The following is a 25,136-nucleotide window of genomic DNA, read 5'->3' on the forward strand; positions in this document are numbered from 1 at the left end:
AGAGAGAAGAGAGAGAAGAGAGAGAGGGAGACTGGATTGGGGGATTGGAATTGGATTTTGTTTTCTTTTTTTGATTTTGAGGGTAGGCTTGAGGCGATTTTGATTGACACTTTTTTTAGGGTTTTTGGGTGGCTGATAAAGGCATGTGATTCCAAAACCCAATTTCCAGGTGTTGGTGGTGTTGGATTTTTTTTTTTTTTTTATGGGTGTCAACATCTTGTCTTTGTAGTTTTCTTAACAAAAATTAATGAAAATGATTTGAAAACTTTTAGTTTTAACTATAAAGACAAAATAAAGAATAAAATGAATTGTACCAGAATTAACTTTTTAGTCTAAAAATATGATTTTTCGTTAAAATAAATAACACCGATAGTTTTTTGTTAAAGTATTATTTGTCGGCCTAAAGTTTTGGGAATTCTTTTGGCACAAGGGTTTTTGGGGATTGGGCAAAAATTCCTGTAGTCAAATTCTTGAGTTTGCGTAATCAATTACGTCACTTATCAAATCATACAACGTACCAACACACAAATTCTTTAGAGGGCATCCGCACGGTATAATGTTAAGACCTACGACTTTCTCCAATACAAGAGTCCTGCTTGTTGAATCTGTGGTCACATGAGCGACGTTTTTTGTAAGAAAAGAAAATGATCCCAAATACACAAACTAACAAAAGGAAAAATATGTTAGTGGATGGTACTAAGCACAATTTTAAAATCGTTATTTAATGAAAAAATCACCAGATGCATCAAATTATTCTCTAAGCTGACCGTTGAAAAATCGAACCCCAACAAGCGGCAGCAGACAAATTAATCAAATGCAGGCATATACGTTGACAAATCACATGTATATATACACACACGCGCATATACACACTCATATATTTATGTACATATACATATTCTGTAAGGGAATGAATTCAAAAAATAGAGATTAGTTGTGAAGTCCAATTCACATCAAAATTTATTGATCCGAATTATGTATTTTTCAAGTTGCAGCTTATAGACTATCTTAACAAAACATTAGTCAAATCGGAGTTCAAGAAATTAACGAACAATATATTCTAAAAAAAAAAGTTACAATTAACGATATAACGTTCGGACCTACGAATTTCTCCAATACAAGAGTCCTGCTTGTTGAATCTGTGGTCACATGAGTGACGTTTTTTGTAAGAAAAGAAAATGATCCCAAATACACAAACTAACAAAGGGAAAAATATGTTAGTGGATGGTACTAAGCACAATTTTAAAATCGTTATTTAATGAAAATTAAATACCGAAGGTTAGAAGGGCACATCCTACCCACCATGCGTAGCTAGCAAAATCGTGTATAACTTGGACAAAAATATTTTCTTAAAAAAATGGGGAGGGAGGTGTCGACGGCAAATGTATCTGTCATTTATCTTTCTTGGCCCGATTGGGAAGGGAGGAGACATTGTGTGCTTCTTTGTCTAACACTATTATTTTTATAAGGAAAACTAATAAAAATAGTTTGAAACTTTGAGTTTTAATCAAAATGACGAAAATGTATTGTAAGTGAATGGTACAAAAAATAACTTTTTAGAGTAGAAATGTCATTTTCGTTAAAAATGAACAATATCAGAAGTGTTTCGTTAAAACTCTCATTTTTATATGCTTTAATGTGCTTCTATCCGCTAGGCACTCGATTGGAAATATTTTTAAAATAACTGAAAAACGCTTTTAAAGAAAAATATTTTTTTGTTTCAAAAGCATTTAAAATGTTTCATACATGAACCACGTGACATTTTTACTTGGGATGGTTCCAAAAACATTTTAACCAAAAGTGTTTTTAGTCATTTTAAAAATACTTTCAAACGAGTCATATTTTTTATCACAAAATCTTACCCTTCCTAAAATAACGAAATTGGATCCTCTCATGAGCACAAACTCAGGATCCTCCTGACCATCACATGTGAGCATAGGGGATCTCTTTAAAAATTATAATAATTGCATTCGTTTGATCAAAATCTAACAATTCACGTGGATTGGTCAGCAGGATTCTGAGATTGTGCTCAAGAAAGGATCCAATTTCTAAAATAACATCGTTCAGAACAATGAATGTTATCAGTTACAGCATGTTAAACGTCTCACGGCTATGTCATTTGACAACACTGACGGCCGAAGCCAAAAATCCATCAAGTCAAAGCAACTTTTGAAAATAATGCAGACATATAGGTAATGGGGAAGCATGAGCTTCGACGTGGAAATTGGGTTAACTCACTAAGACCATCACCAACATTCTCACTAAATGTCGTTGTTTCAATATTTTAATGAAAAAATGCATAAAACGTCATTCCAACCGCTTCGCTAAAAGGCTCGCTATTTTACTTTGATGAACAGTCACGCTAAATTTAGCAAGAAAGAGAAATTTACAAGCTAACTAGCTAACATAAACTAATATTATTTCGCTACTTTTCCTTACTTAGATGCTGGATTGGTGGATACGACGACACGAAGACATGGAGGTAAATATGAAAAGGCCTAGGATGGTAGACTCGAGGACAACTACCAATGGAGTCACGATCGATAGCTGCGACCATGAAGACCGAGCCAATGAGATCTTAAGAGAACAAATTAAATTTGAGACGATTGACCAAAGAAAGAAGAGTTACGGACAACAAAAAAAAAGAGGAAGAGAGAGAGGGGTTAAGTGATTGTTAAAACAGAAAGCGTTGTCGAAGATGATAAATTAATTTTCTTACACTATTCACTTAATAGCATAAATTTAACATTATTATTGGAGATATTCTTAAACAGTAAAGCGAGGGATGTGCATATACATGCAATTATACTTTTATACTTTGATGTACGGATTATCAACTCGCTCATGATTTAATGACATTGCCGATTAAAAAATTTATGATAAATATTTTTTAACAACTCAGTGTTTATGTTTTATATTGTAGTGCGACGTGTTACAGTATGAGCGCCAACAAAAATTATGCATTCATATACGAAAATACAGCAGAAAAAACACGTTAAATTGTATGGCATATATAACATATCATTTTTTATGTCTATATTTTGTGGTGGAAAAATCACCAGACGCATCAAATTATTCTCCAAGCCGGGCGTTGAAAACTCGAACCCCAACAAGCGGCAGCAGACAAATTAATCAAATGCAGGCATATACGTTGTGGTACTTGACGCCATTTGGAAGACTAATATATAAAATCTGTCTTTTTAAGTGGAAACATACTTCACAAAAAATACGACATACATACTTTTCAAATGCATGTAGCCATTGAGTCCTTGACTTTGAAGTCGAGCACCCTTTGCGTTCACATTGCATTCGGGCTTAGATTATCTCTAGGACACTGAATCTGAGATTGTCCTGCAAAATATGAGAACTCGTTGTGTGTTGAAAAGTTTGGTGGGTATTGAATGCCCACACAGTATATTAGCAGAAGTTTTCAGCATGGGCATAAGTTTTCAATGCCCATGCAAAGTAAAAGTGGAATATGAATTGTATTGTCAGAGGACGAGTTATAAGTTTCAACATGCAGTTAATGCATCAGTTTGAAGTTGCTCTATAAATAGAGCACTCCGCATGTTTTCAAGTTACAGGAAATATAAGAAGAAGAGAACGAGAGAAAAATATCAGTAACATCATCTATTTCTCTGCCTTTTATTTGTTATCCTCTTGTGCTATAGTTTTAGTGTGGCATTTTACATCTACCTTGCACCTACCATTAAAAAAAGGTTATTCCTCTAACTTTGACCTTTTTATAACATTGTGAAATATGTAGATGAAAATATTGTGATCAATATACGGAATTTCTTTTACACGCCTTAATAGTGATCAAATCTTGATTAACTCCACCATTAAATACTAAAATAAAAAAGCCGTGCATTTACATTTGAATTCCTTGGTTTCATGCGAAAAATTATAGACTAGTTTCATGTAGTGGCAGATCTAAGATTCAAACTTTGTAGGGACTTGATGTTAAGGTTCAAATTTTCTAGATAGAAACAAAGCGCGAAGCGCACAAAAAAAAAAAAAAATTTATTCACTGAGTCATTTTTTTCGAATATTTGGTGGTTTTGTTGTCGTTAGCCAAACCATGTTGCCACATGTCAACAGATATCAACATATATCGCAGCAACCTGATGAATGATAGTTAGAGAGTTTGTCGATTGCTGTTGATGCAACTTGTCGAGATATGTTTAACAGACATTAAATCAAACACACCAGAACACCAAAAAACTCTTACCAAACATTTAGAGGGTCCTCAAAAAACCTTCACGCGTATATTTTTTGAAATCGAAATGATCCTAAGACTAACTTGATCTCAATGCACATTCGCCTGTTGTTGCCTGGATTTGAATCGGATAAAAATGCAGGAGGTTAGAAAGAGAGAAAAAGGATTAATAATGGCACTGCTGCTGCATGCTGTAAAGTGCCTTAATTAGTCTAATTTCATCTACTTTGTTTGCTATATATTTATGAGCCGTTTAATTATTCAAAACTATGATTCAAAGAAAGAATTATTATTTTCATGGACCAAAAAAAAAAATTGTTCAAAACTTGTGTAGCAAAAAGAAACAGTGAACTTATTCAACATTACTTAAAGGAAAATCATTTTCTAAGTCATAAAAAAAATACTCTTCAAAAGAATGAAAATAAATAAGAGTCAATTTAATTTTTCATAATCATTTACTCGCAAGAGAAGAGAAAACTCGCCACCCTATATATCAAGTGAAAAAAATCCGACAGAAATAGACTACTTTTATATTTATCTGAAATTTTAAAGAATACGTAACCGAGACAAATAACCAAAATCTATGTTTCAATAAAAGAGGAAAAAAAATGAATAATGATGTCATTGTGAGCAGAGAAAACAAGAAAAATGATGTCATCTAATTGACAACGGAGGCATGATTAATGATGCAATTTATGACTATATGAGTAGTCAAATAAACACACAGATAGAGGGAAAGAAATTAGAGCCAAAAAAACAAAGAAAAAAAAAAGAGGGAAGGAAGAAAAATGGTCGCTTTCAAGTTTTGAGCACCGGCAGCAACTCCACCCGCCCAATTAAGAAACACAGAAAACAGAGCACCTCGTGCCCCTCTACGACTCGTGATTTTTAAAACCAAGAGAGACGGGCACTAAAGCTTTCTCATTTTCCATTTCCTTTCCTTTTTTATATTACAAAGATTGAATCTTTCCCTCTCTCGCTCTCCATGGCTGCTGCCAGAAACAGATGCTAAAAGGATTCGGGACATCGAAACTTGATCAGTAGTCTGCAAATCCACCAGGTGGGGTTTTTTTTTCTTTCTTTTTTTTGTTGATTTTCTTGGTTGCAACTTTTGGAAGCTTAATAAGTTTCATTTTTTTGGTGTTTTGATGAAGTTTTTGTGATTTTTTGTTGTGAAATTTAGGATTTTGGCAACGGGGGTCGGTCCAAATCTGATTAGGGAAGGCTCTCTGATCGAAAGGGAGCTGTTTTTCTGAAAATTTGTTGAGGACCCAGAAGGCAGAATTTGATTATTGTGGACAAATTAATATGAGTTGCAGCTGCTTCGGTGCTTCAGCTGCTGACAGGAAAAAGGGTTCTGGTTCTGGTCGATTTGGCCGTGATCAGGATGGTACGGACATGAATAAATTGTTCCACGCTCTTTGGTTTTGTTACTTTTTTTACCTCCATATTTGGTCTTTGTACGTGTTAATCGGCTGGATCATCATTGTTATTGTGATTGATTGTTTGTTTTGTGTGTTGCATAGAGAATTTGCTGGAGAATACCAAGGCTTTCTCCTACAACGAATTAAAATTGGCGACGGATAATTTCCATTCGAGTAATAAGATAGGGAGAGGAGGTTTTGGAACTGTATACAAGGTACTCAGATTCTGCAGATGTCTTGTAATTGGTTCCATTGGGAAGTTTGCACCATTTTTTGAGAATTCATGATATCTGTGGTTTGAATTATGTTGTTTTGTTTCCAATCTGTCGCAATGATCAATGAGTTGGCTCAAAACATCAAGCATTTAAAACCTGATAGCTGACACTGGGAATTGGGTTTGCGTTTTAAGAACGCTTCAAGTTCTATCCTTCTGTTTTTCTAACACATAGATGCATTGTTTCGTATGGTGAAAACTCTCACCTGTAGTTCAAGATTTGAGAAAAAAAAAAAAAAAGGATTTTGTATCTTCCTTGTATTTTGTTTTTGCTTTAGATCATGTGGTGATTAAGAATGCTAGCTACCAATTTGGATTGAATTCTGTGACTTTTAAACACAGTTTCCAAGCTTTCCTTGCTGGTCTTAATTGACTTTTTAACCAAAATGATTCATGAGATTTGCCTAGCACCTCACTTTGATCCCTGATATTTGAAATCAATAGAAGTGGTCCCTGAGATTGTCCATCATCAACCATTTTGGTCCCTTAGTGAAAAGTTATGTTAAATAAGGATCAAAATGAGAAAATTACCATCAATACAATAAACAATAGGCCAAAATGATTTGACAAAACTTGAGGGTATTTTTGTTATTTTATCCTTATTTTATGGAGATTTTTCATGAAAGAGCCAAATTGATTGATTGTGAACAAACTCAGTGACCAAGTCTATCGATTTCAAATCTTAAGGATCAAAGTGAGTAGTTATACAAATCGCATGGACCATTTTGGCTAAAAAAAAACCTGTCTTAATTTTCAAAGGACAACTATAATAATGATTTTGCATTAATCAGAACACGTAGATGGTTTTCGTCCATGGCACTTCATATTATCTTAGTTGTTTAGCTACGTTTTGCCAGGGGATCCTGAAAAGTGGAAAGCATGTTGCTGTCAAGACACTTGCTGCTCGGTCGAAGCAGGGAGTCCGTGAATTCTTAAATGAGATCAACGCTATCTCAAATGTCCGGCATCCAAACCTTGTTGAGTTGATTGGGTGCTGTGTTCAGGGAGACGATCGAGTTTTGGTCTATGAATATGTTGAAAATAAAAGCCTTGATCATGCGCTATTAGGTAATTGGACAAATTCTTTAGCATGTAAAGAAAACTGAAGGTACGTATACACAAGGATGGATTTACAAGTCTAATTTGTTTTCGTTTTGTTTGTAGGTCCAACGAGTAGAACCATCCAACTGGATTGGGAAAAAAGATCAGCCATTTGCCTGGGTACTGCCAGGGGTCTTACGTATCTTCATGAAGAACTGGTGCCACATATTGTACATAGAGATATCAAGGCTAGTAACATACTTTTAGATGGAGATTTGAACCCGAAAATTGGAGACTTTGGGTTGGCTAAACTCTTCCCTGACAATATCACTCATATCAGCACAAGGATTGCGGGAACAACGTACGTTATTTCATATTTCTTGTTGATTGCTATTCATGATTTGACCTTCTATTTTCCATGATTGAACCAGTTAGGAGATTCTGTTACATCGTAACTGTTTCGCTTAATTCAATCGTTATAGAGAGAGATTATGTGATAAGTGTGAGAATTTAGCTGCTTATGATTTAGTTTTGGTTTTGCAGTGGTTATTTGGCACCAGAATATGCATTGGGAGGTCAGTTAACCTTCAAGGCCGACGTTTACAGTTTTGGCGTTCTTATTCTTGAAATAGTATGCGGCGGAAGCAGTGCCAAGGGAAAATGGGGTGGGACAGAAAAGTTTCTGCTCGAATGGGTGCGTTGTTTATTTCCATTTTTCGACAAAACTCTTGGCATCATCAGATTCATTCCATTCTTTCCATGATCATATGCGCAGTTATATACTGCGATTTTTGTGTGCCTTTATAGCAACTGAGTTCTTATAATTTTTTGTACCTGTTTCAGTTTCTATTTACGTTCTTTTCCATGATCATACTCGCAGTCTTATTCCGCTTTCTTTTACAACTCTTTCGTTTCTTCACTAGGCATGGCAGCACCATGAAGAAGGGAGACTGTTGGAGCTGGCTGACCCGGAAATGGGAGAGTTTCCCGAGGAAGAACTCCTTAGGTACATGAAGGTGGCATTTTTCTGCACCCAAGCAGCAGCAAGCCGAAGGCCAAAGATGAGCCAGGTTGTTGACATGCTCTCGAGAAACATCAGAATCAACGAGAACCAACTTACAGCCCCGGGTTTCTTCAACAGCGCGGAGAGCCTAAGCGGGCCTTCGAGTAAAAAATCAGGTTCCGAAACCACTACCTATCAGATGACTTCCGTCCCCGACACCATAACCCAAGTAACACCTCGCTGAAGAACAAATGTAATTGCAATTCATAGGAGGAAGGTGAAATTATCTGCATATCCGCAACAAATCATTCAACGGTTTATACCGTTGTTTTCGTTAACCTTTTTAGACGATTTTTTATTTTTTATTAGCCGTGTTGAGTAGGGCTTGTTTGAGATACCGAAAAGTACTTGATTTGTGTAGTCAGGATGACGGTTAATATTAACGGGAAACACTTCAAGAATCAAACAAGAAGAAAAAAAAACATATAACAAAGTTTTGAGGGTTTTTGACCAAAGCAAGAATGTCGGATGCCGTAATAGTTGGGTTTGAGGGTTTTCATTTTTATTTTTCGACATAGAACTTCATATTTTTTGGTCTAAGAAAGTTTGAAGAAGCGTATTTGTAAAAGAGCCATGGAAATTTTCGGACAATACAATATTTGTAAACTCCAAGAATGGGGTTCCAAACTTAAATGCAGAAATGAAAACACAATTTTCTAACTAACTTGACTAAATCCGTAAATATTTAAACAAGATGATCAAATGTATCATGGTTGAGGGAATCTACAAATTTAAATTCAAACTTTATACCCAAAGACTTCTTTTTTCCTAATTCTGACCCAAAAAGACGCTGCTCTGGTCCAAAAAAGTAATATTCATAAAATGTGTGTAAACAATGAAAATTCCAAATCTCAAAAGCCAAATATTACAATATTCTGATAAAAGCGGTAGCAAATGAATCCGGCGATACGTAGCCGATAGTTAATTAGAATCTCAAAAATAATAAAATCGATCAATAAAATACGGAAGGAATCAAATCAAGCAGTGAGTTCCTCAGTAGGCGCCGGAGCGGCTTGTTCGGGTGCATCTGAAGAACTATTGGAGGTGGCATCCTTGGCTTCTGAAGCAGGCACCTCAGCTTCTGCAGACCCATTAGCTTTTGGTGCTGCATCCTTTACATTTTTGGTATCTTTGGCAGGAGCCTTCCCATCTTTGGCGTCTTTGGCATCTTTGGCGTCTTTGGCTGGAGCGGGTGGGGGTGGAATCATGTGAGGTGGAGTTTTATGCTTCAGCTTCACAAGTATTTGCCGCAGACGCGAAAGATCAGTGGGTTTTCCAGGCTTTGGGCCCTGAATGACTTGGATCCCTGGTTTCTTTTCCTGGTCCTTCTTGCCTCTCCTCTTCTCAATGTTGGGAACCTCGTGAGGAATGAGCTCCGCGATTGCTTTCCAACTTTGCTTGTCAGCATTTTTATGGAAATTCTCTTGATTAACCAAGAATAACTGCTCAACGCACAAACCAACTTGTTAGTGTTAGGAACAAAAAACCAAAGCTGGTGTCATGAAAAGAGTAGTTAATAAAGGCATTCCAATATTTACCTTCTCCTTTTCTCTGTTCTCGACCTTGTTGGTCTCAACGTTAAGCTTCCTTTTCTCGTAGAATGCACGCTTGAACTCCTCAGCCTCTTCAATAATTTGGTTCCTCAGTTCTTTCTCCCTCTTCTCCTTCTCCTCAAGTAGGATTGCATTTTGACTATACCACAAAAGTCAAGTTTGGTCATTAATTTTCTAGTACCACTAGTTAACTTGTAGTTTTCTGTGCAGATCAACCAATGCGTGCACAAATCACTAAAGGAAAAAACTACTATCAACTTATCATTATCCTTGTGTGTTTTTTCTTTTCAGAAGTATGATCAAATGACTACGATCAACTTACCGTAAAGTCTCAAGTAACACAGTGCTGCCACATCATCATGCTATTTAAAAAGTTGTCGAATCTACGTGATGTTAATGACATAGATTCCGCTAATAAATGATACTGAGTCCCGTCAACAACGATAACATGTTATTTCATTATTGGTTTCTTGTAGTTCAACTGTTATACCCAAGACTTTTCTCCTAACGACCATCCCATTGGATTCGTTGGAAAAACTGAACCACCCTTTTTTGTCAACGAGTTGATTAAAACTCAGATGAAGTTTGATTACCCTCAAATCAAACTAAATCACATAACTCACTAACTCTAGCAACGAAATAAAGAACTTATTCTTATATGATTATCTAAACAGATATTTTCCTTCTGACAATCAGATTCAGATCCAGGAAAATCAATAGCAACCCTCATTCCCACACACTAAATTTGACTTGAAAAGCACTACAATTTGGTTTACAAGCAGCTCCAAACTACACAAACACCCTATCAACAGCTGATCTATATGTTTAAATACAGCACGAATTTAACAATCACAAAGCTTTACTTTGATCAATGACTTACCGAAAATCGCAACTAAAGAACTAACATTTCCATACCTTCTAGTGATCATAACTACAATAAATCACAGATCCAACAGTATTTCCATACAAACACCTACAATTAGCTCAAAATCTAAGATCAAACGGATGCAATTTCCCTAAAGATGCAGAATTTCACAGATCTGAAGCAGCAGCTCACAAAGCAAGCAACTAAATTTACCAAAAAAAAAAAGCGAATCGGATCCGAATCTTACCCGCGCCACTCACGAAGAGCTGCACCTTCCTCGACAAACTCGCTAGGTTCCGGGAGCACGGGACCGTCCGATGTGAAGACACCATCGTCGATTCCGTTCTCGCCGACGCCGTAGCCATTGCCGTTGCCGTTCTCAACGGGAACGGAATCGAAAGGAGTGGAGTGGGAGTAGTTGGGGCTGGGATCTTCGAATCCGAAAACATCCGGGGAGGCAGGGGCGGCGGCAGCGGGGTCGGTGTAGGAGCCGTAGTCAGCGTAGCTCTCGACGACGACGTCGTCCTGGTCAAAGTGGCTGTTGGGGGCGTGGAGATCGTCGCCGTCCATGCTGAACGCGTCGAAGGAAGCCATTTTTCGCGGTGGTGATTTCTCCCTCTCTGTCTTTCTGTCCGAAGAGGATTTCAGTGGAAATGTATCGAATGGGAGGAAACTTAATGGAAGGAGCTCTAATTTTTTTGACTCTTTTTCCCCTTTTTATATAGTTAACGGAGAAGGTGGGCGACTGAAATATAGAACAGAGTAAATTGCCGTTGGATCCCTGGCTATTACCCAATTGAAATTGACTCCTTCAACTATCTTTTCGGTAAATTAATTTTCTAAAAGCATCTTGAAAAGAGATATCAAATTTTAACTATCAAAATAATAGTTGATAGCTTATATGACAATTTGACTGTTTGTACAACATCTTGCTCCACCCGGTATGTTAAATAATAATGTCATTTAATATTTTTTTTTTTATCTTTTTGTGGAGTTCAATAAATAAGGCAACCAATCAAATATTTCAAAAACATAACAACATTTATTATATATTATATTAATCTATTAAAAAATTATTTAATAAATTTGACAGCAAAAGGCTTTGCCTTCAAATGACTCAGCGCCACGTAAGAAATTAAAGATTCGGTTGGAGAGCGTTTGCTGCCATTTTTTACTGTTGTATGCCTACGTGACAATTTTGACATCTCCTTTGGAGATGCTCTAAACTATTTGAAATTAGCAAATTAATCTCTCACCATCATATTTGATGAAATTTTATCCACTTTGCTGGTAAATTCTGTTACGTGCACGTGATTCACTCTAAAGAGTAAAGTTGTGCCGATTTTGATGGCAAAATGGATGATTATCAAATCTGACCGTGAGGGTTAATTGGTTGATTTCAAATAATTTAGGGTGTTAATTTACTAAAAAATTGTTTGGGGTCAATTTTCATCTTAAGTATTAGCATTTTTACACTACATAATTGGGTAATTGATGTACATAATCAACTTACACTATTGTAGATGGTTATATTAACTTGAGCGGATGTGATCCACTATATACACCAGATTCAAATTCTTGCATACAATTTTTTTTTTTTTTTCAATTGAGCGATAACTTTCGTAAGTTAAATAGTTAGTTGTTAGGGACGAAGAATTAGTAGGAATCAAACCCGCATCAAGATACATATGCATACAACCAACAAACGAATATCAATTGTAGAAGAAAAATAGAATGACGAAATAAATTTGTTAATTGGCAAGACATGTACATCAAATTTGCATTATGTTATGATGGATGTTTGGTAACCACTTGAGTCAATCTCAAAGCAAAAGCACGAACTAGCAACAAACCGATTTGCACACTCTACTCAACATGTCGCATGCGTATACCTCTTTCTGTTTATCTCTCTCCTCGCGTGACTGTATGTCCCGACGTTTCTATTTTGTGCTCGTGCCGCACCCTGCGCTTATGCGAGGTTGCTACCAGATTCATCAAAGTAACAACAAACGGAATACCGGTACAAAAATTTCCATTCCGTCGGCGGTGGGTGAACCATTTTACATTAGCTTGATTTACATCAGTAAGCCGTTCCACCTCAGGTAACATATCTGGAAATGGACATTTTCTAAGACCTCCTAATCTTCGCAGAGATGGACACTGAAAAATAACTGGCAATTGGACTGAAATAACTGTCAATGGTTAGAGTGTACCGTGACTACATATCCGTGACTTTGAGCATAGCCAAAAGCTGCCCTCGAAGCCTGTGTGTCCCGTTTACTTCCGGTAAATAAACATCAATACACTGTCAATCCGACCTAAATAGGCTCTTTCAAAGGTCAGGGAAGAAATGCATCAACCACACAAAAAAGGAGTTACACGGCATTGCCTTCGGTAAATGTGCGAGGAGGCTTATAAGCATTTGGTTGGGGGGAGGAAATCGTTACAACAATGACTGGAAACCCCAAGAGTGTTAGGACTGTAGTCGCCTCACAAGCACCTCCCCGTTCTTTCAGAAGAATCTGGAACGAAGCTGCAAGCTCAATCTCGTCTGCATTGTAAGAGGTTTGGGCTCTCCATGGTCCTCGCCCTTCTCTATAATATGTACGGCAGACATGTTGCCTCAGTCGCTATACCAAAATGGGTTGAAATGGTGGTATGACTTTCAAGGAACTGGCGGAGCATTTTTCGGATATCTAGAAGAAGAGGGCATCCGTTGCAGAACTTGTGGAAACTCCTGCTTCATACGTTTATTTGGCATCCCTTGGAAAGACCTTTTTTGCCAGAAACACCAAGTTAGAAGGGAAGAATACACATAAGTTCTAGTTTGTTGGCCACAGCTGTACAACTAATCAAAGCTGCAAGAGCTTTCATGTCATGTGCACCAAGAGCGACGAAATAGAGCCAACTGAAATATTGGCTAGCTTTTGGGGATGGTTGATCCAGCCATAGTTCAAACTTCAATAAAAAACTGGCAAAAATAATTAAACGCTTGCAGCTGATGAATTCACACACCTTGGAGAACCCTGACGTTTCTGAGCAAATAGAGTTGATCTTAGACTTCTGAGCGCTTTTTCAGCAGCCTAAGGAAAAGGTTGTTTAGGTGCTCAGATATTAAATTTTGAAAAGAATTAAGACCCCACGAAGGGTACTCGGAATTGGAAGAGTAGAAAAATTACCTGCATCTTAGCCTCATCCCACGTCAACCCAATCCCCTTCCCCAGAACCTCTCCATCTATTTCAACCTGTAACATGATAACAGCACAGAATTATAAAGAAAAGAAAGAGAAAAGAAACATGCATCAAGGTTACTGAAAGATTGTCCACAAAAAATCATACAGCTCCAAATTCAGTGTCAGTACCGACACTTCTGGAAAGCATGACCAAGAAATGATTCGTACTCACTACAGCCATCGTCTGGAAGTTGATGGCCCAAACAAAAATTCTCAGAGCTCATGAATTATTTTTCTTGAACCCCGAAAACAACTTTCAAACCCCCAGTTCTAACTTTTCCCTCACACCACCCTTTAATTTCTTTATTGATTAACCAAGTGGAGGATGCATTATTCTATATCCAGTACATAAAAAAAGCACCCAATCTCAAAGGGAGTCTGCTTCCAGATTCAAATTAAGAAGAATAGATATTGTGATCTGAATCTGAAGTTCTTAAATTATTTTTGTGTATTTCTTTCAGCATTTAACTGAGTTTCCTCAGGAATTCTGTGAAGGGCGGTGTTCTACAATTCTATACGATGAAATGTAGAAACTTCAACACAAAATTCAAATGTCATTCAGAATAATGAAGCATGTAATATTGGCAAATACAAACCTGTACATGCACTTCATCTTTCTCGACTGAATTAGCTGAGGGTGGAGGTCGCGGTTGAAAAACTACACCACCAAGGCCCTCCATCATACACTAAAATAGTACAAAATTATGGAAAGTCAATAATCATAACATCATTCAGCACCTGCAAATAAGGGAGAAAAAAGAGAGAGACTAGCAAACTATCATGTTTTGAGTCTTACAAGTTCTTTGAGGGCAGATACTGAACTCATAGATTTTTTAGAGCCTTCAAGCCTAGGGTCTAGCGGCCTAGAAGACTCTGATGAAGATGAAAGGGACTCATCTTTGGGAAATGACTGGATCCCAAAAGAATTCGCATTACCCACAAAACCATTGTTGTTAACATTAGGAAACTTGCTCATTTCCCCTTGAACAGGCACAGAATCATGCTTGACGCGGGAAAGGTATATATCTGCAAAAATGTTGTCCAGGTTTCTCATATACACACAATAAAAAAGGGAAACTAGAGATATGTCAAGAATACTTTCCCATCTATGAACAGAACCAAGCCAACCCAATATTCCCTAGTACAGATCCTGTTTTGTGCAATAATTTCATAAGCAAGTTGACTTTGTTTTGGCTCAGTAGTTCCTCGGCCAGTAGGTTCATATTTTTCTAACAGTTAATTGTACACTTCAAAACTTTCAAAATTGATTGACTGGCATCTTTAACCCCTGATGGAAAGCTGACAAGTTCAAAATAACCCCTCAATCCTTCATCCATGACTTTTGCTAAAAAAGCACTTTGTTGAGCAGAATAATCATCTAAGATCAGCTCCAGTATGATTATATCAGCGACTCGAGAGTTCACAATATTTAGCTGATATCAGAAACATGTGATCAAAGCAAAGTAGAAGATAGATCTTAAAAATATGTCATATATTGACTTAGTATTCTACAATATCCTTTTCCATCGGAAGTTAAGAGATTGTAGCGTTTGTGGCTGAACAGTCAAGGACAGAACTTCTTAGAACTCTTTGCCCTCATTTAATTCACTCGGAAAGAAAATAAGCAAATAGAATATTAGCCTTGAGGTGGGCTTCACATGTCAAAATCAATTAGTTGTCAATTTGTTTTATCACTGCTCTAGTATCAAGTTCAGGTTGTTGAGCACTAATTTCCCAGTATAAGAACTACTAAAAGAGGCACGACAAGAATTATTGAGACATATCGCCCCCTAGCTAGTGGCAATAAATACAGCAATAAGGAATCTTACTGGCTAAGTTTTTTAGAGAACCCTCAGCAGCCTGGAAATGAGCTTCCCTTCTTGTTTTACCAGTTCCTTCACCAATTTTCTCTCCTGCAAACCAAGCCTATAAAAGGCAAAATGGATAAGCTAATTAACGTGTAACAAAGGAATAGGCAACATTGTGAAGTCAGAAAGTAATAAAAACAATTTCTGGGAAAAGCTACATGGTATCAGTTTGACCTACAAGGCATATAAAATTCATTGATTCAGATAATCAGGCCCATTACTACTGATTACCAACACTAATTACACCCATTACCATCAATTAGATCTGCTCCATTCAATTGTACTGTATAGCTATGAAATAGGGAGTGCAAATATTTACTATTTCAGATCTAAAATATTAATATGATCACCAAACTTAGTAAGATGTGGTCTTTAGAAGCAAACCATCATTTCAATACGAAATAAAATACAAACAGAATGTAATTTACTGTATAGCTCCTTCTTCACTTGAAGCCAAAATTACAACTCATGGACATAAAGTCCCTAAAATATCAAAAATTGAAATGTACATCAAAAGTCACATACTCATACGAATTGCTTAACTTTTCATAAGACAAGATAAATTATTTAAGTAGTCTTGCATTTATGCATTTACGCATCACTAACTCTCCCCAACTTCAAAATATAAAAATAAAAAAACTCTCCCCAAGAAAACATTAAACTATGGTTAGATAAGTTCAAAACTTGATATCCCAAAAACTAATGTGCAATTATAAGGTAGCAAGTCAAAGAAATGAAAGTACCTCAACATAAAACTGCAGTTCTGTGCTAGCAACCAAAGCTGGCCTTAACTCCACCTGTAAATTTCCATTTAGAAAAGGGGGGAAAAGGGAAAAAGAAATAAGATGGAGCACGAGGGTTTGATATATGCAAACATGAAGACTAAATTTTCTATTGCAACACAAACAGCTCAAAATACCTTGGCTCCACACTTCCTTGCGATTTCCTGTAAGGCTCCAGCAGGAGTTTCTGCATTTGATATAGCTCGTCCAGATTCAAAGTCCACATCTCTATTCATGGAAGAGGAACGACTCAAGGGAATCTCCTCACCTTCAAAATTCATATCCCCATTATATAACACCACTCTCATGATAATATAACATAAATAATTACATATAAATTAGAAGACTGTTATTGACAGTTACACATTTTAAGAAAGACAAGAACCATTAATGTTCCATTTGGATAAAAATTCAAAATGAAGATCAGATAAACCAATTGGGTAATAATACTCAATTAATAACCTTCCAAAAAGGAAATAATCATTGCCACAGTATAGTTTCAATCATGTGAAACTCTAGGCAAATTATGATAGTAGACTGCTAAAGTACTTTTTAAAAATGTTAAGCATTGAAAACAGCATCTATCAGATATGTACTAAAATAAAAAAAATAAAAGCATGAAAATCATCGTAGTACTCAATTGTGCACGTCATAGTTCACCTGACATTGAATGATAGCCAGCCAATTCATGGTTGAATCTCAGCCGATCATCTCTATGAAATGCCTGGAAAACAATAATCTTTTAGGACTGATCTTGTCCAAATCCAATCACATGCAACATCCACCACTCAACATAAAAATTAGGATTTAAAGCCAAAACAACAAAGTGTGAATACCTCTTTGGGCAATCTTTGATTTTCTTGAAGAATCCGATCAGATTCAATAGAATTATCAACCTTAGAGAAAAAAGATGAATGATGAGGTCGATGCTTCTCAATCTGCATTGGATCTGGATCTAACGGAAGTTCTTTGGGTACCATCCGGCTCAGTTGCCGTGGGCTCATTTCTTCTTCCACTGGAAACCAGCCTGAACGCGGTTGCACCCGTGGAACAGAGGCCTGTACTGGAGGTCTGACAGGAAATGGAGGCTCACTCGGTGGTGGTTCTCTTGTATCTTGGCCATGCTGCAAAATCAGTAGCCTCCGTCTTGTATCAGGGTCTAACTCTGATTCAGGTACCTCTCCCTCCTCTCTAGCAGGAGAACTATGCAAGCTTGGTTCTGCAGCGCCAAGATGACCCAACGGTTTAACTACTGAAGCTGCCTGAGGGAACTGTATACTAGGAAAAGGCATCGCTGATGGCTGACTTGATGGCAGTGAAATTGTGCTAGAGGAAGGAGCCATTGAGTACTGAAGAGGAGCAAGCCTTGGATCTACGTTAGTGACTACTGAAGAAGCCGTTAAAGCAGCTGAGGTTGCTTCCTATGTACCAGCAATAGGTCAACAAGCAAATCAACATTCACAAAATCACAAATGCGGATGCAAAAATACGTTCATCCAGAGTGTAAAAATTGCATGTCAATAAAAATACTTCTGTCGGTCGGGCTTACAAGCCAAATGGTACATGTATCGAAATTGAATCTTTAAATACCTTCAGTCTTCTTTCAACCTCAACGTCTGCCATGCCATCAAAAGTAAGTGGGTCCCTGTTTCCATTTATAGCAGAACCGTCATCCTGAACAACAAAAAACTATTAGTGAAACTATTATGGCAATCGTGGAGTGGGTAGAGTTTTCAGGAAGAATGTTATAAAAAATTTAAAGAGTCATAAAACTGTTCCAACTGACCTCTGAAACTAGATAATTGCTCACATCAGGCGAAGGGACATCTTTAATATCATCTTCAAAAAAAATTTCAGGAATCTTTTGTAGAAGACTGTCATCAAATTCTCTGTTATCACATCCAAAGGTGATGTCATGCTAACAGAACACCATTATGCTCATAAACAGAGCATGGCTTTACATAAAAACAGTTTAGAGTCATTAATTTAATTCCTTTACCTAAAAAATCCACCTCTAACATTGCACGCAACATTTCTTGCAACACACAGGACAGGGACAGTATTATTTGCCTGTAATATTAAGAGTTACAATGCGTTCAAGTTAAAGAGGAAAAAAAACAATTAAGCAAAACGGGCATTTTTGACAATAGAACAGTTTTAGAAAGTTAATAGCCATATAAAACAAAGCAAATATTTTACTTCAGCTTGAGGAGCATAATACGGGGCAAATGCAGGAACAACATGCACCCGAGGTTGATCTCTGTCATCCCACACTTTCAAGCGATCATCAATTACCAATGCCATCTTAGGATGACATAAGCTTTCTTGGAAGACACTGAACAACGACTTTCTTGAACCTATCATAATATATGGAAGACATCAGTTAAAAGGAGAAATGTATGAGGCTTTCAGTGCAATTGCAAAACAAAATTTATAAATGAAGTATAACAGTTACCAGACTTCACACAGACAATGCGATCCAGTAGTTTAGTTGGGTTTATCAAATTTGAATCAGGATCAAGAAGCCTCCACATTTCTAATGCATAATCCCTTTCAGCCATTGTGCAAACATAAACCTCAAACCGCTTGCGCCCCCTTGCAGTCAAGTAGCTCCGAAGATCCTCCCATGCAGGTCTCAACCTCACGAGAACACTTGTATCACGAATCTAAGACAGAAACTCTATGTTACTTACCCGATCAAGCAGATGTTGAACAAAATGACCAAATGGGGATAAATAAATGAATGACGAAGATAATAAACAAGGTAATTACATACGTGCGGATTAATGCGAGTCAGTATAATATTTTTCTCGTGTAATCGTATAAGGGGCCGAATAATAGGTTGATGATTGTCAGACAAGGCTGGAACAACCTCAGCTTGAGTTTTAATGACCCTCGCATTATCAACAACTTGATCATTTTCAGCATATTGTTTCAATATAGACTTGTCATCTTGATACCGCTTGATCTCTGCAAGCATACCAGAAATGCGTTGTGGGTCCACCTCAGTGCTTATCTTCCTCTGCAAGGCCTCAATTCGATCTTCAAAGGAGCGCATTGTATTTGCAACAATGAGTGTTTCATCAAGATCAAATACAATGCCCAGACATCTAAGATTCAGCATGACAAGGCAAGAATTGTAAAGTCCTGATGCAACATAGAATCCCCAGAAACATGGACACTGTTCATCACCATTCCTGGATTGCATGGCAACCAAATGAAGCTCCTCCCCTCCTAGTGGCATTACTGCAGTCTGAAGATAAGCATGACGGGAACCATTCATTCCGGATAACATAGGAAAAGACAAACTTACATTCCAATCAACATTAACACATAAAGATCAAACCATAATAAGAAGTGGGCAACTGCAGGTTTCCATTTTATAAAGGACTCTATGCTGCATTCCAACAGATAACAAAACTGAAAACTTGTAATCCAGAATTCTAGAGTTCTTCATTAAACACTCTAACATCCGATTGCAGCAACAACAAAAATAAAATCATCCAATTTTCATAAATGAAATATTCACGCTATCGTCATCTCTACATGGACAGCAAGAACAATCACAAAAAACCATATGGTATATTCTTAGCATCAAAACATTCTGTCATTGTACAATACTCAGTAAGTTAAGAAATAAAGCTCATCTTACAGTTCTAGGAAGTAAGTCCACAGCTTCAGTTCAAAACAGATAGTTCCCAAAACAGTTAAAAGTTCCAACAGCTCATGTAATTTGGGGCAACAATTTTACTGGGTTCATTCAAAGTTTCAAACTTTACAGTGAAATTCAAAAATGGGTCCCTGTAACATTGTTCAGAGTCCTCAGTAATAACATTATAAAGTTAAAAAGGGTTTTTTAGAATCTGGGTTTTCAATTTTTATCTTATATTTTTTTTCAAATTCTGCAGAGTTGATATTTTCTTGGAGGTGGGAGTTTAATTCAATGGTTGTGCTGCTATACCTTGTTCTCCTGAGTCATGGAGGAGTGCAAAAGAAAGAGCGGCGTGTCCGGAGACGTCGACGTCTTTGACTCCATCATTTTGAAGCAAACTCCATTGGAGGAGCTTATGGTATGAAGCACTGCCACTGGTGGACATCTTTCACTTGGTTGAGAAAAATAGCTTATTCTGATTTCCTTCAACTCATCCTGAACATTCTTGTTCTCGTTCTCTGTTGGATATATCTCTACTTCCCCAAGTAAATCTTCACCTTTATACACCGACTTATACATTTTCTCACTTGCCAAACACCAATTTTCTCACTGCCCAAACACCATCCAAGAAGAACCCAGAAATTTTATTCCCTCCTTTGATCTCTCATCAAAGTTTCATTCAATAAAAACATCGATTTCGTTGATTTCTTTCAAAATCGTCGTCATCTCCAAAAGAATCCCAATTTTGGTCTTAAATCACTGAAATTCATAGAAAAAAAAAAGTAAAAAGAATAAAAATTAGGGTTTTATTTTCGAGTGAAGATCTTAGATCCTTGATTGATTTACGAAATGGAATTGGATTTTTGTTCTGAATTGTGGTTCTAAAAGCTAGGGTTTGGTGGTGACGATGAAGAACGAAGGAGTCTTCGAGAGGAGAAACCCTAGATCCAGATAGCAAAAGGTCAAATTAGCACTGCAACTCACAACGCAGATAATAATAATATTTATAAAACAAGACTTTAGTATCAATATAATACTAAAACGACACCTCGACTCTTGGGCCATTTTCCTAATTTATACTTCTTTCATGCTATTTTTATAAATTTCCAATTCTGCTATAATTTGTAATTTCTCAAGATTTTGTAGTACGATGTTTAAACTACTTTTAATCTACAAAAATAGATATCAAATTGGATTCAAGTGAAATTTTATAGTATAATTATTAACACGCTTGGCTACTTTGAAAGAAAATATTCATGAATCAAGAAAGTCATAAACAGAAAAAAGAGAATGAACGAGATAGATTCACTTTTTCCGTGATCAATCTAATTTCAAGTTGTTTAAGTTTTAAATTCTTAATATAATTGTGACAGCGGCGCAATTTTAATCAATGTAAGTTAGTAAACGCATAGGAACTAGAATTAAAAAAAAAATTATGATAATCGTGCCTTAATAAAAACAAAACAAGTCGTAGATCAAAATAATGCCGATAATCGTTTTAAGTAAAATGTCATAAATTTTCTCATACGCGTACATTATGTTTGGATAAGGGAAATAAAGTTAGAATTTTGACAAAAGTTAAAATTTATAAATTGACATGCACCAATCTCTTTGTTTGGATTCATAAACATAAGAACTAGAATCCAGCGGAAAAAAAGAAAAAAAACAACTTGTGGAATTTGGAACCTCCAATTTCCAAATTTAAATTTCATGTAAATATGTGTCATTTCTTCCAAACAAGAAAATTCAGAAATTCTAGAAAATAAAATTCCCTATTTCAATTTCCGTTATTTTAGAATTTCATAATAATCTTAAATTTCCTCATCCAAATAGAATGTTAAGCTGTTACACAAAGTTAAAGTAAATGTGACGGTATTTAAAAGCAGGGGCTCAGGTGAAACGTGAGTTCAAAAAGCTGGGGCGAATAAGCAATATGGAAAGTTATGGGTGACGGGTTAGAGTTTGGGTCGTAATTTGTGGCAAATGGATGTTAGTTGACATTATGTACGACTGTGGTTTTAAGATTCTCAAATTTTGACTTGTCAGGTGAAATATTACACTTTGCCCTCGTTCTGTCTGCCAACTTTCATGAAATATACCGTTTGATTTCTTATTACAACTTTCATTTCTATATATACCACTTGACTCATTTGACGTTAAATGGTAATGTAACTGAAAGTTCATAAAGAATTTTAATTTTAAGATAATCCTGTTATAATTTCTTTTTCTATATGTGCGTATTTACTACACTCGAAACATTTCATAAAGTTACTGCACACAAAACGTTTAATAGAGTTGCAAGTTTACTGATTTTGGTTTTGTTGGGCATCCAATTTGAATACTTTGAGCCTTGAAATTTACTAATTTTGGTTGAAAAAAATACGAATACATACTGATATTTTGCAATCAAATCAAACATGAACGTATTATGGGCCACCTAATCTCAACCCACCCCCACCTACTAAAAAGATAAAATTTTTACTTTACCAGAAACACGACATATTACATAAAATGTCATAATACAATTGGCTAGAGTTTTTCTTTAAGTTTTCAACCAACTGTATTATTACATTTGGTATACCGGACCGTATTTCTGACACACTGAATAATTTCTCATAAATGGTTTCCCTCACTTTTTATAGATGATTGTTTAATTATTTTGTTGAACTACAATTCATTCCATTTCTTGCAACCTTGATTTCATACATATGTTATGTACAAAGAGCTTTCAAAAAACGTTATGACTACCACAATACAAATTGAGAAACAGTAAGTCTACAAAAGTAGTCCGATGATCAAGACTTTATATGTCATTTATCTCGTTTAATTCTTCAATCTAATCTGAATCTCTAAGGAAAATCTTGATATGATTGTACCTTCTAATGTAGTATATTCGTGAGTAACGAGCCTAGGTTTTTACTCTACATTTTTTTTTTTTTTTTTCATATACTCTATCCACTTATACGAATTCGTTGAAATTAATGAATATTGTATATCTTTTAAAAAATGATAAAATGTTAAATTAGTTAGGCAACATTACCCAAACCTTATAGTAATCATCAACAAGCAATTCCCCCACCCCCGGTCCCACTAAAATAAAGAATAAAATAAAACAAAACAAACAAAAAAATTAGGGAGTTGGTTAATATGGGCTGGGCCTGATTTCCTTGTACATAGGCCCAGGCCTATCTGAAAGGACTTCGGCTCCGAAAATATATGCCCTGCAACCAAATGGAACTTATTAGCTTCTGGTAATGTCCTCAAAAGCTTGAGCTTTTGTAATTTAAGGAAAAAAAAGTTTAAGCTTTTGCAACTTTCAGCTGGAGATGTCGTTTCTAAGACATGACATGACTACTTTGGTTATGTCCAGAAAAGGGGAATTAAGATTTTTTTCGGCTCTTTTGTGTCCAGAGACGATAAGACTCGAAAATTCGAGCTGTTAAAGAGAGAGAAAGAGAGATTCGGACCGTTTAAGAGTTTAATTTATGTAAAGTGGGCTAGTAAAATGAGTTAATCAAAACCGCATAATTTAAATTGAATGGTTCATATATTCAAGTCCGGTGACTCCAGACATAGAGATTCGAAAAGGATCTCGAGTCTTGAAAAGGTTTAAGCTTTGCAACTAGGAAAGTATTTGTCGGTTGATTATCTATCACGTCTTGTATATTTGGATTAAAGACTAATTACTTGGTTATTTTGAATAATTAGAAGCAAAGTGCTATAACAAGTAGCAACTCCGTAATTTTTGAATTTTACAAGGAAATTAGAGTTTCCAATTCTTCCCTAATTTACCTCACTCCGCTAAGACGAAAAAAAAAAAAAAAGAGGCTTCGGAAAAAGAAATTAGAGTTTCCAATGCTTCCCATTCCCAATCCCAATTATGGACGAAGAAGGGGATTGAGGCAAATTAGGGAATTTTGAATTATATTCTCCCTTGAAAAACAAGTAGCAAACTAAGCAATTAGAAAGTGACAAAGCACAATTAAGCACTTTCTTGTGACGTGGTTGGACATTAATAATTATAGTAATTACGAATTTTTTTCTCCATATAAAACCTAATCATACTGTCAAAGTAAGTAGTAAATTGTTATGGTGATTAAAACATTTATCTTTGATCCACTACATATCGAATCCAAACTTTTTTTTAATATAAAATAACGCTCGTACCATAAAAAAAAAAAAATCTTAAATTATATTTTCAATAAAAGCACTTCTAGTGTAGAAAGACCCCCCATGGCAATTGACAATTGTATCATCTCCACTGAATAGTAACTGCTTTTAATGAATAATAATTACCTTTTGCATCTCCACTCTTAAACTGAATAGTCTTGGCAATATGCAATAAAATATTAGCAAATTTTATTTTATAAAATAATAAAAAGTAAATTTTAATTTCAAAGGATTTTTAACCAATCTCGTCAAGCCATGTGTCATTATCCGAAACTAAAATTTTTGTAGATAGATTATAATAAGATTTTTAACCAATTCCATCTGACAACATGCTCTTAATTGTTTAAAATCGTTGAAAATATTGAAAGGTGTAAAGTGGGAGAAAATGATTTTTTTTTCAAAATTTTTGGATCTTTAATATTTTTTAAAAAAAAAGTTTATTAACTTAATTAATATGGACAGTTGTATTACAAAAAAAAAAAAATTGAAATCCAACAGTCCATAATATGACATGTTGCCCACCATAACATTTATGGTTTTTTTCCATTTTTTTTCTTTTTAATTATTAAAGCCTAAAAACTTGGACCGTTGATTCAAAGGTAACTGAATGGGGCTGACATGCGGGTCCCAGCATCTTAAAATGTGCCCTCAAGAGGGCATGTTATGCACGCACCTGACGCAAAATTTTTTATAACGTGACTGAGGTCATTCTAACATTAGCTTTGCATCAATCCCCCTCAGACGCTTGGGCCTTGAACTCCTGTCTGCCCTCTCTCACAAGCTACCCCTTGGCCCAATCAACCGAATGGGCTGGAGCTAGTTTGGAAGGGAATTGGGTTTGTTTAGTTCCCTGTCCACAGGGCTAAACCCAACGCTGGATTTGCTCTTTAGCCATCATCACTTCTATCCCATTGTTATGATTTGATTTAAATCGCAAAATGTATTAAATGACGAAAGTACCCTTAGTTAGATATAATCAAGAAAAATGTGAT

At 36.0% G+C, this 25,136-nt stretch overlaps 3 protein-coding genes across 3 annotated transcripts; 1 reads left to right on the plus strand and 2 right to left on the minus strand.

Annotated features, from left to right (window-relative positions):
* Positions 1-5,057: 5,057 nt before the first annotated feature.
* Positions 5,058-8,679, plus strand: LOC137728823 (cold-responsive protein kinase 1-like). The gene is made up of 7 exons (XM_068467596.1): positions 5,058-5,279; positions 5,403-5,609; positions 5,746-5,858; positions 6,775-6,985; positions 7,082-7,319; positions 7,502-7,652; positions 7,882-8,679. The coding sequence occupies exons 2-7, from the start codon at positions 5,528-5,530 to the stop codon at positions 8,203-8,205; spliced, it is 1,119 nt and encodes a 372-aa protein (XP_068323697.1). The 5' UTR covers positions 5,058-5,279; positions 5,403-5,527; the 3' UTR covers positions 8,206-8,679.
* A 138-nt stretch (positions 8,680-8,817) lies between these two features.
* Positions 8,818-11,156, minus strand: LOC137728824 (clathrin light chain 1-like). The gene is made up of 3 exons (XM_068467597.1): positions 10,687-11,156; positions 9,560-9,713; positions 8,818-9,463 (listed from the first exon to the last, which is right to left on the minus strand). The coding sequence occupies exons 1-3, from the start codon at positions 11,031-11,033 to the stop codon at positions 8,999-9,001; spliced, it is 966 nt and encodes a 321-aa protein (XP_068323698.1). The 5' UTR covers positions 11,034-11,156; the 3' UTR covers positions 8,818-8,998.
* Positions 11,157-12,207: 1,051 nt separating this feature from the next.
* Positions 12,208-20,948, minus strand: LOC137729017 (RNA polymerase II C-terminal domain phosphatase-like 1). Its single transcript, XM_068467835.1, has 17 exons — positions 20,284-20,948; positions 19,099-19,575; positions 18,778-18,988; positions 18,522-18,679; positions 18,322-18,392; positions 18,109-18,211; positions 17,913-17,996; positions 17,159-17,743; positions 16,983-17,046; positions 16,460-16,590; positions 16,284-16,337; positions 15,502-15,598; positions 14,469-14,698; positions 14,269-14,358; positions 13,619-13,684; positions 13,455-13,522; positions 12,208-13,213 (listed from the first exon to the last, which is right to left on the minus strand). The coding sequence occupies exons 1-17, from the start codon at positions 20,551-20,553 to the stop codon at positions 13,105-13,107; spliced, it is 2,868 nt and encodes a 955-aa protein (XP_068323936.1). The 5' UTR covers positions 20,554-20,948; the 3' UTR covers positions 12,208-13,104.
* Between the last annotated feature and the right edge of the window lie 4,188 nt (positions 20,949-25,136).

The sequence above is a fragment of the Pyrus communis genome, chromosome 3 (genome assembly GCF_963583255.1).
Source record: "Pyrus communis chromosome 3, drPyrComm1.1, whole genome shotgun sequence".
Taxonomy (NCBI): domain Eukaryota; kingdom Viridiplantae; phylum Streptophyta; class Magnoliopsida; order Rosales; family Rosaceae; genus Pyrus; species Pyrus communis.

Coding starts and splice junctions, on each gene's coding strand:
- LOC137729017 (XM_068467835.1), bottom strand. CDS start 20,553: ATGTATAAGTCGGTGTATAAAGGTGAAGATTTACTTGGGGAAGTAGAG. Junction 18,680..18,777: donor CATTGTCTGTGTGAAGTCTG/GTAACTGTTATA, acceptor ATATTATGATAG/GTTCAAGAAAGTCGTTGTTC. Junction 16,338..16,459: donor CAAGGAAGTGTGGAGCCAAG/GTATTTTGAGCT, acceptor GGAAATTTACAG/GTGGAGTTAAGGCCAGCTTT.
- LOC137728823 (XM_068467596.1), top strand. CDS start 5,528: ATGAGTTGCAGCTGCTTCGGTGCTTCAGCTGCTGACAGGAAAAAGGGT. Junction 5,859..6,774: donor GTTTTGGAACTGTATACAAG/GTACTCAGATTC, acceptor ACGTTTTGCCAG/GGGATCCTGAAAAGTGGAAA. Junction 7,320..7,501: donor ACAAGGATTGCGGGAACAAC/GTACGTTATTTC, acceptor TTGGTTTTGCAG/TGGTTATTTGGCACCAGAAT.
- LOC137728824 (XM_068467597.1), bottom strand. CDS start 11,033: ATGGCTTCCTTCGACGCGTTCAGCATGGACGGCGACGATCTCCACGCC. Junction 9,714..10,686: donor GCTCTTCGTGAGTGGCGCGG/GTAAGATTCGGA, acceptor TTTGTGGTATAG/TCAAAATGCAATCCTACTTG. Junction 9,464..9,559: donor AGAACAGAGAAAAGGAGAAG/GTAAATATTGGA, acceptor TGCGTTGAGCAG/TTATTCTTGGTTAATCAAGA.